Raw genomic sequence first — 14,025 nt, forward strand, 5'->3', positions numbered from 1 at the left:
TTTGTAAGAAAAGGCTCCGCCCCCTGATGTAGCCTTCACTATACGACGTACCAGCAGATAGCCTGCACCTTTTGATCTAAGTAGGCGTGGCGGGTCATAGAGGAGCAGAAGTTCACTCAGGTACTGTGGTGCGAGAACATTCAGTGCTTTAAAGGTCAATAGTAGTATTTTATAATCAATACGAAATTTGATTGGGAGCCAATGCAGTGTGGATAAGACAGGGGTGATGGGGTCATATTTTCTAGTTCTAGTAAGGACTCTTGCTGCTGCATTTTGAACTAACTGGAGCTTGTTTATGCACTTATTGGAACATCCAGACAGTAAGGCATTATAATAATCCAACCTGGAGGGAACGAAAGCATGAACTAGTTTTTCTGCGTCATGTAGTGACATTAAATTTCTTATCTTAGCAATATTTCTGAGATGAAAGAAAGCTATCCGGGTGATGTTATCAGTGTGAGTTTCGAATGAAAGACTGGGGTCAATAATCACTCCGAGGTCTTTTACTGCTGCACGTGAAGAAACAGAAAGGCCATCCAGAGTCACTGTGGAATCAGAAAACTTACTTCTAGCTGCATGTGGTCCGAGTACAAGTTCTTCAGTCTTGTCAGAGTTAAGCAGAAGGAAGTTAATCAGCATCCAGTGTCTAATGTCCTTCACACATTCCTCAATTCTATTAAGCTGGTGTCTCTCATCAGGTTTTGCAGAGACATACAACTGTGTGTCATCAGCATAACAGTGGAAACTAATACAATTTTTACGAATAATATCACCCAGAGGGAACATATATAAAGAAAAAAAGCAGTGGACCCAAGACAGAACCTTGTGGAACACCAAACTTTACCTCGGTATGTCTAGAAATATCACCATTTACATCAACATACTGATAGCAATCAGTTAAATAAGAGCTGAGCCAGAAGAGGGCCGTTCCCTTAACTCCCACAACATTTTCTAGTCTATCCAGAAGAATGGAATGATCAATGGTATCAAATGCTGCACTAAGGTCAAGCAACACAAGCAGCGAGACACAGCCCTGATCAGACGCCAACAGCAGGTCGTTTACTACTTTAACCAGAGCTGTCTCTGTGCTATGATGAGGTCTAAATCCTGACTGATGCATTTCATGGATGTTATTCCTATGTAAATATGAGCATAACTGCTGTGCCACAGCTTTTTCAAGGATCTTGGATATAAAGGGGAGGTTTGATATTGGCCGATAATTGGACAGCTGACAGGGATCAAGGTCAGGTTTTTTAATCAGGGGTTTGATAACTGCTAGTTTAAAGGATTTGGGTACATCGCCAATCGTAAGAGAAGAATTTATTATTTTAATTTATTTTATCTCAGCCCTGGTTATTTCCTTAGACAAAGCTTTAGTTGTCGGAGATTTTAATATTCACTTCGATAACCCAGAAGACCCTTTGAAAACAGTGTTTGTGTCCATTTTAGATTCAGTAGGGATTAATCAGAATGTCAAGGACCGACCCATAATGCACCCAAATCCTTTAAACTTGCAGTTATCAAACCCCTGATTAAAAAACCGGACCTCGATCCCTGCCAACTGTCCAATTACCGGCCACACTAACTCCTGTCTAACAGAGTTTCCACTTTCTAGTACTCTTCAACCCTGACCTCTGTGTGGATGTTCTACAAAGCATTTCTGTACATTGTTCTGGATAAGGACATCTGGTAAATGCTATAAAAATAAATATAAACCCAGTCCAGGAGCCTGTATAAAAATGGCTCAGGTTTAATCTGGAAAGATCTTCATTTGGGTCACTAAGTGTTGGATTCGTGCTACTTCAGACCCGTGCCGTGAGCTGAGCACGGCCTCATTTCAGGCTCTAGCAGGTAATCTTTGCTATGAAATGACAACAATTAACTCTGCAGGTGTTTCTCAGTGTCATGGAAGGATCTTTACCTGGCTGCATTTCAAGGAGCCACGTCATCGATCCCACGGAGACCTGTGTGTATTTTTGGCATTTTTAAAACACCCACAATCCTTATGTGCATTTACAAGGTGGGGCTGTTTCAGTGATGTACACAAATTTCCTTTTTGCAGGGAAAAACTCATGAATATTCATGAGGAAAGTGCTGCCTGACTGGCCATGTGAATGTCTCAATATTTCATTGGGTTGTTTTGACCTGAGAACCCAATCTCAGAGAACACATATTTGGAAATAAGCTTTGGGCTGGGGCTGATAAAACCCATGTAGTTTGGATACTGGTTTTTTTTTTTCCTGTCAAAACAATGTGATAAACCAATCAGGGAGCACTATCCTCATTCTCTGGCCAATCAGTTAGCACTTTCCTCACTAATATTCGTGAGCCCCCCGTTACAGCCTTTCTGCCATTATGATAAAACAGCAGTGGAATAACAAAAAAGACCGTAATCAAACAAGTCAAAGAAAGACAAAGGAGGAAAAGCTAAAAAAAGAGAAAAACTATAAAAAAGAAGAGATCTTTATCAGCTACAGAAGTGTCAGCTCCAGGTGAACCTGCTGATAGACAGTAACGAGGCTCCGCCCTCACTTCCACACCTCACGAAGAGCAGACTCACACCTCTCTTTATTTCTCTCTTCCCTCTTCACTTTTTCTCTCTTTCTTTGTCTTTGTATCTCTCACTTTATCTCTCTCTCTCTGCAGGCTCTCAGATCGAGGTGCCCTGTCCTCTGAACCACATGCAGTGTGTGGGTACAGGTGTGTGTGTGTCGTTCTCTCAGGTGTGTGATGGTGTGACACACTGTGAAGATGGAGATGACGAGGGTGTCCACTGCAGAGGTGAGCTCACACCCTTCACCACATCGCTCCTGTCTCAGCATGTTCTCCTCAGTGTTCTCAACATACAGCACCTTTACACCACAGTGCTGCTCACTTCTACACTCTGATTGGTCAGAAGGTGTTAATTAATTTTCTCTAACAGCAGCTCTGACAGTAGTATGAATGCACTTGTTTCTGTGTTTCTCGAACATTTCTGTAAGGAGTCTCCAGTGTGAGCGCTGTGTAACAGTCAGAGGTGAAGCTGGAACTGTGGGTTTTCTGATATCTTCAGGACAGACGAGTTTACACTTCTTTGTGGTTTCTCAGTAACAGGACAAGCTATTGTAACTATAAATGGATAAAAGGTTTGTTCTTTTAATAAATAAAAAATGCAAATGCTGAGAAGTTTCTGGAGTATAGTAGGAATAAGACACTTGGGGATGTGCTGTTAGAGGGAAATAATCATCTCTGGTTCATCACACCACCCTGTCACTCAGTATTATACTGTAACACACACACACACACACACACACACACACACACACACACAGACAGTGTTTATTTATCATGTACAGATTTTTATCGTGTTGTCCAGGGTTGTAGAAATGGGAACAAAATCCTCACTAAAATCCATCAGAGGTTACGCGTCAACAGCAATCACATCTTAAACTATTAAAAACCATGAGCCGTTTTATCAAAGTGTAACTTATGGTGTGTGTGTGTGTGTGTGATCTTAAGAGTAGGGGTTGATTGACAATTGATATTCAGCACTTTTCTGATTATCAGACTCCGCACTTAAAGGTCATCAGCAAGGGTCGGCGGTGAAACGTAGAATATCAACTTTATTGTCTAGAAGAACGACCCAAAAAGCGAATTCAATCTTCCCGGTGTCTGATTTGCACCTAAAATTGAATAAAACGGTTAAAATATACTGTTTTGCCCAATTTCCAAAGGTTTGTTTACGTCTCACTTATGCGCGCTTTCACCGCCAGGGGGCGTCGTCGTGACGTCATTTAAGCCAAACAGACCGGGAGCAGCTCTGTGTTTACCTGCGAACCGAGCACACGTGTACGGACTCTGGTCGTGAGAGGTTGTGTAAAATGTCTGATAGCGAGAGTGATTTTGAAGTAGGAACTCTCCAAATTGAATATGGAGAGGTGAAACCGTATCTGTATGACCCTGTGGCCGTTGCGAAGCAATCGGTGAATGTGGCTCACTGGTTTGACCGCGCGGCCTCGGAATCGGACGGCGACTCGGCCGACTCTGATCGCGGCGACCCCGGACCTCAACAAGACTCGCGCCCAAACGATTTATCCTGGTAGTTATGATCAATTCCTACTTTCAGCGTAATACTAAATAAGAGCCCTTTTGAAGAATAATGAAACCGCCTCCCTAGTGGATATAGGGAACGATTACTGGACAGCGCGCCGGTAGGCCACATTAGCCTGCCATCCGCGGCATTATACTATTTATAGCCGACTCTAAGCGAGGAAATCTCCCTTTGTCTCATTTCCACAGTGATTGTACAGGATCCCTCAGGATTCTTGACTTGTCAATCGCAAGCAAAAGTAAAAATGTTTCCCTCCAATCTTCTCCTTTTTGCTTCAGCGTTGCTGCTCCGTTTCTCCTTTGACTGCTTGATTTTGTTTCACGCGCACAATCCACTCTCTCCACCTCTTCTCCTCTTCCAGAAAAAGCCAACTCTCTCGCTCCGCCTCTTCTCCTCTTCCGGAAAGAGCCAACCCACTCGCTCCGCCTCTTCTCCTCTTCCGGAAAGAGCCAACCCACTCGCTCCGCCTCTTCTCCTCTTCCGGAAAGAGCCAACCCACTCGCTCCGCCTCTTCTCCTCTTCCGGAAAGAGCCAACCCTATGGCTTCACGCGCACAACTGACTCGCTCCGCCTCTTCTCCTCTTCCGGAAAAAAACAACCCACTCGCTCCACCTCTTCTCCTTTTTTGGAAAAAAGCCAATCCTCTTGCTCCGCCTCTTCTCCTCTCTCGGAAAAAGGTAAAAGCTTCTTCCTGAACGGGTCCCGTTGTTACAGTTCACTGCACAGCAGTAAGGCATGGGGGGGTTTCTCTTTGGGAATTCCTGAACGCACGTCTGCACTCAAGCCGAACGGCAATGTAAGTAAACGGAAGTGGACTCAACTCAAGCGGTTTGTTTGGCTTGAATGACGTCACGTGCCGAGTGGTCACGGAAATAGCCGAACAGAAATTCACCGCGATCCGCGCTAACTTATTTTAATTATTACTCATTAACAATACTTCTTGGAACCAGAAGAAAATTACAGAGGGGTTTTAAACATATAAAGTTTCAAATGTGCATAAAATTAAAACCGTTGCCTCTGAGCTTTAAACATGTTTCTTTGCTGATAAGTGTTTTTATGATGTATTCATATATCTGATGTAACTATGATCAAAAAACCCCACTGTTCTGTAGTCTGGCCTAACACCCCGCCCACAGCGCTGCCGGATTGGTAGAAATGTGGACTACGTGTTGAGTAAATCCAGTGAAACATGTTTTTCAGTGTTTGTGAGACGCGCAGGAATGAAGCGGTGCCTACATTCGCTTCCACAGTGAGAGGAAACAGAAGAACACGTCGAGGCTGAATGACACAGTTGGCAAAAAACACACTGCACTCGATCATCTAATCTCACTCTTACACACACACACACACACACACACACCTTGAGATGATGACTGTCCTCTCAATGCTTTCACACAGTTATTTTCAAAGTTTATTTTTATCATGTTCTAATACATTATGTTTATTTAATGTTAGTTATGAATAAGAATTTAATTATTGCAAATTTACAAACTACAAATATCTGATTTATGCTAAATGAACATCAGCCCCAAATATCAGCCATCGGTGTCCCTGAGTATTAATCATCAGTAAAAACACCACATCATTCGACCCTTCGTTCAGGGTGTGAGGCGATGATTTACAGAATCTGAGCCAGTCTGGGGTTTTGGTGATGGTTCGTGTAATTAAAGGGCCGTCTCACTCCTCCCAGAATCCTCTGCACCAAGCAGCAGGTCACTGTTTTCTACATCAGCAAGATTCCTCAACATCCTGTAGACCACAGATCTGAAACTGTAACTTGAAATTGAAGATATTTTCCTCAAAGTATGCATGTTTTAATTCTTTGGACCGATCCATTCTGTTTTTGTTTGGTTATTTTGTGGTAATGGACAGAACAGGCCTCAGCCGTCTCACACATGGCTGTGAAGGAAAGAAAAGATACGGGCTGTTTCACAATCACAGGAAACTTTTCAGGTCCACAATCGTCCACAAATCAGACCTGATTCTTTTGTCTCTTTGCTGCCAAAAACTCCCTTTTGAGATGGAAATGAACCGGGCAGAGTTTCAGAGCTGCAGGTCGTACTGTATACTGGGCGTGTCACTGTGGTGAGAAGAGGTGTGTAGTGTTTCTAAAACTGACCACCTTTCTTAAGAGAAGAAACCTTTATTCGTCACATGCACACTTCAAGCACAGTGAGATTCATCCTCTGCGTTTAACCCATCTGAAGCAGTGAACACACACACACACACACACACACCCAGAGCAGTGGGCAGCCACACCAGAGCGCCCGGGGAGCAGTCAGGGGTTCAGTACCTCGCTCAAAGGCACCTCAGCCCAAGGCCGCCCCACGTCAACCTAACTGCATGTCTTTGGACTGTGGGGGAAACCTGCGCAGACACTGGGAGAACATGCAAACTCCACACAGAAAGGCCCTCGCCGGCCGCTGGGTTCGAACCCGGAACCTTCTTGCTGTGAGTCGACCATGAAAATCTGTTGAAATGGATATGCGACATGCTAAGGACAGATTTTCCCGTCCTGTGCAGCGGTGTGTGGACACGGTGGTGACTGTAATAATAGCCGAAATGGGGACGATCCTTGTGGTTTTCCAGAGAGGACACTTTCTGACGGACTCACATTTCAACCACATGTGAAGCTCTGCTGCAGATGTGTCTCACATCTGTTTCAAGTCCTGTTTTTTACTGTGCAACACCAGAGTCTGCTTCAAAAGAGACAAATATTTTATTCAAAAATCATTTACAACCTCATCATATGGTGAGTATTTTCCAGACAGGACATTTTTGACAGATGAAGGATCCTGTCTGAGGCACGGAGTTTACAAAAAAAATGTAACTTCCACTTAAATATCTTTCTATTGAATGAAAGTTATCAGGGTGCAGGTGCTTACAGATGCAGGCACAGGGGAGACCGGGTGCATTGCAGACTGGAAACCAAATCCAAATCGGCAAACTGAAGACATAGTTAGGGTTGGCCAGGAGTCGGGCAATGTACAAACAGTATTTCAGAGTCAAAGAAACAACAGGAAGCAGGGTCAAAGTCAGGGACAATAATTGAGGCTTGGTACAATCAGGTATGAGGACACAGAAAGATATTTCACAACCAGAGTGAGTGCTTGCTGAGCTTATGTACAGTGTTGCTTGAAAATGTGTGAACTCTTTGGAATTTTCTATATTTCTGCATAAATATGACCTAAAGCATCATCAGATTTTCACACAAGTCCTAAAAGTAGATAAAGAAAACCCAGTTAAACAAATGAGACAAAAATATTATACTTGGTCATTTATTTATTGAGGAAAATGATCCAATATTACATATCTGTGAGTGGCAAAAGTATGTGAACCTCTAGGACAGGGGTGTCAAACCTGATCCATAAAGGGCCGTGTGGCTGCAGGTTTTCATTCCAGCCATGCAGCAGCACCCTGATTTGGCTTATTCAATCAACTGACACACCCACCCTTTAATCAAGGGTGGGTGTGGCTGCAAGTATTTGACTGTGTGAAGACAGTTCAGGTGATTGAATGAGCCAAGTCAGGTGTGCTGCTGCATGGCTGGAATGAAAACCTGCAGCCACAAGGCCCTTTATGGATCAGGTTTGACACCCCTGCTCTAGGATTAGCAGTTAATTTGAAGGTGAAATTAGAGTCAGGTGTTTTCAATCAATGGGACGACAATCAGGTGTGAGTGGGCACCCTGTTTTATTTAAAGAACAGGGATCTATCAAAGTCTGATCTTCACAACACATGTTTGTGGAAGTGTATCATGGCACGAACAAAGGAGATTTCTGAGGACCTCAGAAAAAGTGTTGTTGATGCTCATCAGGCTGGAAAAGGTTACAAAACCATCTCTAAAGAGTTTGGACTCCACCAATCCACAGTCAGACAGATTGTGTACAAATGGAGGAAACTCAAGACCATCATCACCCTCCCCAGGAGTGGTCGACCAACAAAGATCACTCCAAGAGCAAGGCGTGTAATAGTCGGCGAGGTCACAAAGGACTCCAGGGTAACTTCTAAGCAACTGAAGGCCTCTCTCACATTGGCTAATGTTAATGTTCATGAGTCCATCATCAGGAGAACACTGAACAACAATGGTGTGCATGGCAGGGTTGCAAGGAGAAAGCCACTGCTCTCCAAAAAGAACATTGCTGCTCGTATGCAGTTTGCTAAAGGTCACATGAACAAGCCAGAAGGCTATTGGAAAAATGTTTTGTGGACAGATGAGACCAAAATAGAACTTTTTGGTTTAAATGAAAAGCGTTATGTTTGGCGAAAGGAAAACACTGCATTCCAGCATAAGAACCTTATCCCATCTGTGAAACATGGTGGTGGTAGTATCATGGTTTGGGCCTGTTTTGCTGCATCTGGGCCAGGACGGCTTGCCATCATTGATGGAACAATGAATTCTGAATTATACCAGCGAATTCTCAAGGAAAATGTCAGGACATCTGTCCATGACCTGAATCTCAAGAGAAGGTGGGTCATGCAGCAAGACAACGACCCTAAGCACACAAGTTGTTCTACCAAAGAATGGTTAAAGAAGAATAAAGTGAATGTTTTGGAATGGCCAAGTCAAAGTCCTGACCTTAATCCAATGGAAATGTTGTGGAAGCACCTGAAGTGAGCAGTTCATGTGAGGAAACCCACCAACATCCCAGAGTTGAAGCTGTTCTGTACGGAGGAACGGGCTAAAATTCCTCCAAGCCGGTGTGCAGGACTGATCAACAGTTACCGCAAACGTTTAGCTGCAGTTATTGCTGCACAAGGGGGTCACACCAGATACTGAAAGCAAAGGTTCACATACTTTTGCCACTCACAGATATGTAATATTGGATCATTTTCCTCAATAAATAAATGACCAAGTATAATATTTTTGTCTCATTTGTTTAACTGGGTTCTCTTTATCTACTTTTATGACTTGTATGAAAATCTGATGATGTTTTAGGTCATATTTATGCAGAAATATAGAAAATTCTAAAGGGTTCACAAACTTTCAAGCACCACTGTAGAGGGGTGATTACTGGGATAATGGGAAACTGGTGCACTTCCTAGTATTTGGGAGATGAGGGGCGCTGTGGCGCTTGGGAAATGTAGTCCAGAGCGGCCCTGTTTGGATGCTGCTCCGAACTTGGGTTTTCAGCCCTATTACTGAGAAAAGTACTGAATACGTCCCCAAGTAAAACTGAGTTAGTGCTAAAAAATACAATTCTGAATTTAACAAGTAAAAGAGTCGACGTGTAATAATTAAAGTAGAATTAAATGAAAGGAGCACAGGGTCAAAACTGAGCCACATTTGGCTCTTAAACATATTTATAAGAACTTATAAGAGACATTAGTGCTGTAGGTGGGGCTGCAGGTGGGGCTGTAGGTGGGGCTGCAGGTGGGGCTGCAGGTGGGGCTGTAGGTGTGTCCCTGTCCAATAAGGCATTAGAAACTGCAGTGTGTGTATACTGGACCTGCAGGAGTTAGTTGGTGTGGTTCAGAAACACAGCCGTGGTTGTGAAACAGCGTTTACAGCGTATTCTGTTCAAAGCTTCCATGTGTGACGCGTAGATGAAGGAAAAGATCAAGATGGATTTTGAAGGGCTCACTAACAGAGAGTCGGTGGAGGTTTTGCTGTGCAGAGAGCCAACAGTGTATCGGTCACATGCTTTCAAAACAGAACCAGCGAACTGGATTGTGGGAAGGGAGGGACGGCCCCTTTAACATGACCGGTTCAGCAGGACGCTGTAATGAGGCATACAGAGACGCTGAGTCAGAACGGAGCTCCACCTGCTCATGACCTCCATCCCCAACTGTGTGTGTGTGAGAGTCTGAATCCCATGTAATGCAGTTTATCCCCTTGTACTGCGGAGTCTATAATGGATTAAATATAATATTTTGGACTGCAGTCTGTTTCTCAGTTGGAGGTGATATTGTGCTGTTTTTTGAGTTTTACATGTTTGTGAGAATATGTTTGAGGCTTTAGCTTGGGCGCTTGAGTGGTACAACAGAAACACACTCAGCTGATTGTCTCGAGATCATGGGTTTGAACCCTGACGCTGCTGCAGCTGTCTGTGGTCAGGAGTCAAAGAGCAAAGGGGTGTGTGTGTGTGTGTGTGTGTGAGAGAGAGAGAGAGTTTGTTCTTGCAGAATAGAGCAGATCAGATGTTCCACTGCCCTGGGTTCAGAATGATCCAGTCAGCTGCCTTCATATGCCAAGATAATTTGGGGAGGGGGGCAACAAAGCGTAGCTTGAACTACTGTATGCGTTTGGAGCTTCGAGCTGGATGATAAGACGACAGAATCAGATATCAGCGACGTCTCAGCTGTAATCAGCACTAATCCCTGACAAACAGATGTTTTAGAAAACTGGATGGGTTTAATATTAGACAGATCAAATACTTACAACATATTTCCTAATCAAATACAAATAATAAATGGCAAATAAATGAGCAGAAGCAGATGAAATAAAACTCCTTACAAAGTGATTGCATATGAGAACGCAAAACAAGATGTTTATTTCTAAGAAAAGCTTTTCATCCTTCTAAAATCCAACTGAAACTCCATCTGAATGTCCTAATGACTAACCTGTGATGAAACCGTGCCCGTGTGCGTCCTCATCGGGTTCTCTGATCACACCGGCGTTGTCAAGGCAATAAAGAGCGAGATGATGTCATCGACTTGGCTTCAGGGTTTTGTAGTTTTTGGCCTGAAGGTGTGTGTTATATCTGAGTGCGTTATATTGTTAAACGTGTGAGAGACGAGGACGAGGACAGAAATGTAGCGATGAGTAATAACAGCAGTGTAAGTAAATGTATAATGTGCGTTTTAGTTTGCTGCAGCTGTTTATCTTTGTGGTTTGTCTGAGCTTTACATGAGCTGTTGCATGCATTAATTCTACAGCAGAGCGTTTTAAATTCTGCACGTGAACAGAGACGTAATAACAATGAGTGAAGCGACGAGACAGTAAAAAAGCAGAATTCAGGATTGAGACATGAAGAACCAAGAAGTTAAAAAAAAAACAAAAAAAACATTGCCTGCTGGTTTTTAGCTGATCAGAGTCTCATAAATAATAAAACATTTTGGAAATGAAACTCAGCGTGCTGACGATTTCACTCCGACATCAGCTTTTACAGTTTAATTAATTAATTAGTGTAATTACTCAAAACTAATAACACTACAACTGAGCCTGGAATGGTTATACTTAAAAACATAAATGGGTACCACACACACACACACACACACACACACACACACACACACACAGAGGTGTTGTATAATGACTTCTTGTCAAGTGCTCGTGTCTGGTGAGGAATTTTTCTCTCAGATGTTTAATTACAGCTGGTAGAAATGAACAGGCAAAGGCGTGAATCATCTGCACCTCACAGTGACCTGATCGATCTCTCTCTCTCTCTCTCTCTCTCTCTCTCTCTCTAATAGAAGAGCCCTGAGGAGTGTGCAGTTTTAGAATATTTACACTGAACGTTTCCAGCTTTTGACATCTGATCCGTTTTTGGCTGGAGAGAGGAAAAACAGATGGAGAGAAGCACACTCTTCCCTGGAGCATCTTAAAGAGTTGTGTGTGTGTGTGTGTGGCTGGTCAGGTGTGTGTGCTGTTTGATCTCTGATTCAGGGAGAGTGATTCATTCCTCCACTTGTGGGTTTTATTATCATATTAATGACAGGAGGTTTATCCTGGGCTAAATTTACTCCCCTCTCTCTCTCTCTCTCTCTCTCTCTAAACGTCATTATCTCTTCATCAGCCCTACAGTTCTGTGTTTCTTAATAGAATCAATATCTAATAAAACTCTAAACACATAATTTTGGGACGTGACCTTTGAGTATAGAGTGGAACAGATTTCTCTCCTTCCTCTTTCACGCTTGCGTTTATGCCGAGCTTTAGCTTTAATCCATCAGCTCTGTGTGTGTGTGTGTGTGTGTGTGTGTGTGTGTGTGTGTGTGTGTGTGTGTGTGTTAGTGAAGTGAGGTGTTGATTGGGCGTTGAGGGCAGCGTTGGGTCTCAGAGCTGCTCCTCTGTTTGTCTGCGTGGTGTTTTCTTCTCTCTCAGATCTGAACACTGCTCTGCGACTCTTGTTTATACGGCGTGTACATTTTTTCCGCTAATGAACGTGAAGCTCGGTTCTCTGTTGCAGTCGTACGGTAGACGTTGCAGCAGGCAGGCAGGTGATGAGGTTCATCGTTTGACGCAGAAACTGGGAGCAAATCCAGACCGCAGTGTTTTCAGGGCCTCAGGAAGTAGGAACTAATGCCGCTTTTCCACTACAAACGCGGCTGAGCCGTGCCGTGCCGAGTCGGGCTGAGTCGAGCTGAGCGGGGCTGTTGGAGTTGCATTTCGACTACAACCGCGCTGAACCGTGCTGGCTGGAAGTGGGTGGATACATTGGGTGGAGTTAGCGAAAGTGGGTGGACGTCACGTGATGTCGTTAAGCAGCGCAAACAGTGACATCAGTGACAGTGGCGGAACAAGTCAGAGCCGGGCCGGGGGCGGGGCAAATGACCGGGCCCTTTATTAAAGCTTATCATAACATCATTTTAGGCTACAAAATGTCCGCAACTGCGGTGTTTACCAATTTCAACACTACCGGGTGCAACTATGCTATTTAGTACATCAAGTCCTTCAAACGAACATGTAACTCAGAAACAAAAAACATTAGGATACTGTACATGGCTCATAATAAAACATCAATAGCCTATACTGCGCACATTATTTGAAGGGCATACGAATGAGCGCTCAGAGGTTGCAGCAGTGACAGGAAGAGTCAGAAATAAAAGGAGGGCGGTGCAAACCTCACTGAATGCACTGTGTTTACCAATTTCAACACTACGGGGTGCAACTATGTTATTTTGTACATTAAGTCCTTCAAACGAACATGTAACTCAGAAACAAAAAAACATTAGGCGACATACTGTACATGGCTCATAATAAAACATCAATAGCCTACTGCGCGCATTATTTGAAGGGCATACGACGAGCCTTGCACTCCGCGAACTCGTCCACGATGCTCTGTATGTCACTGATTCAGTGAGCTTTTAAGCGGTAGTCTCACGACCCGGATAGTAAACAATAAACATGGAGGACATGGAGTCGTTAGTGTTGCTGGTCTTGGTGCTGTGGCTTGTTGTCACCGACAACGCCAACAGATACTGGCAAGAGCGTATAGATGAGGCGAGGCGCATAAGGCTTCAGAAATTCTCGTAATTCATAATTATTCTCCTTCCGGGTTTGCGGTGTTTACAGATCCCAGCGCGCTCGCGGGGCGTGTGTGGGCATGTGAGGACACTCCTCCTCACCAATCAGTGCACAGGGGAGTGTCTGCTCACGCCCCCAGCCTCACTCGGCACGGTTTGGCTCGCTTCAGCCCCACTCCAAAACGGTGCGAGTTTTAGGGGCTAAGCAGGGCTGAAACGAGCTGAGTCGTGCTGGTTTTTGGTAGTCGAAACGCGAGCCGTGTCGGGCTGAAGTGAGCTGAAGCGAGCTGAAGTGAGCTGAAAAAGGGTAGTGGAAAAGGGCCATTAGAGATTCATAACTCTGAGCTGAGGAAACGGTGATCGTCGTTTTAAATTTTCATTAGCTTTTATTTCGTCTTTCAGTTTTAGTTTTCGTGAGTTTTACAAGTGCCTAAGTAGTTTTAGTTTTTAAGGTTTTGCACAGCAAGCATCTTCTTCTGTGGTGTTTTACGGCAGCCAGCATTACATTACTGCCCCCTTCAGGAAGTAGTCCGTTACTGACTTAGAGGGGAAAACAAAACGAAAACGAAGCTGATTTTACCTGCAGTTCTGTTTTAGTTTGCGTTGCGTTGTTCACTGTAGTTTTTCTTTAGTTTTTGTTTTAAAGTCATTATGTTTAAGTTAACAAACATTCTTTCACTACTAGTTTTAGTTTTAGTCTTAGTTTTCATTAACGACATTAACCCAGAGCTGAGGAAATACTGAACTAG

General features: G+C 43.8%; 1 protein-coding gene across 1 annotated transcript in view; it reads left to right on the top strand.

The window, feature by feature from the left end:
* Nucleotides 1-14,025, top strand: part of lrp1ba (low density lipoprotein receptor-related protein 1Ba) — a 453,831-nt gene that overhangs the window by 62,450 nt on the left and 377,356 nt on the right. The window contains exon 15 of the mRNA XM_060911172.1: nucleotides 2,647-2,781. Within this exon, the coding sequence (XP_060767155.1) occupies nucleotides 2,647-2,781 (135 nt within the window). The remainder of the gene's footprint in view (nucleotides 1-2,646; nucleotides 2,782-14,025) is intronic.

Source organism: Neoarius graeffei, chromosome 27 (genome assembly GCF_027579695.1).
Source record: "Neoarius graeffei isolate fNeoGra1 chromosome 27, fNeoGra1.pri, whole genome shotgun sequence".
Classification (NCBI taxonomy): domain Eukaryota; kingdom Metazoa; phylum Chordata; class Actinopteri; order Siluriformes; family Ariidae; genus Neoarius; species Neoarius graeffei.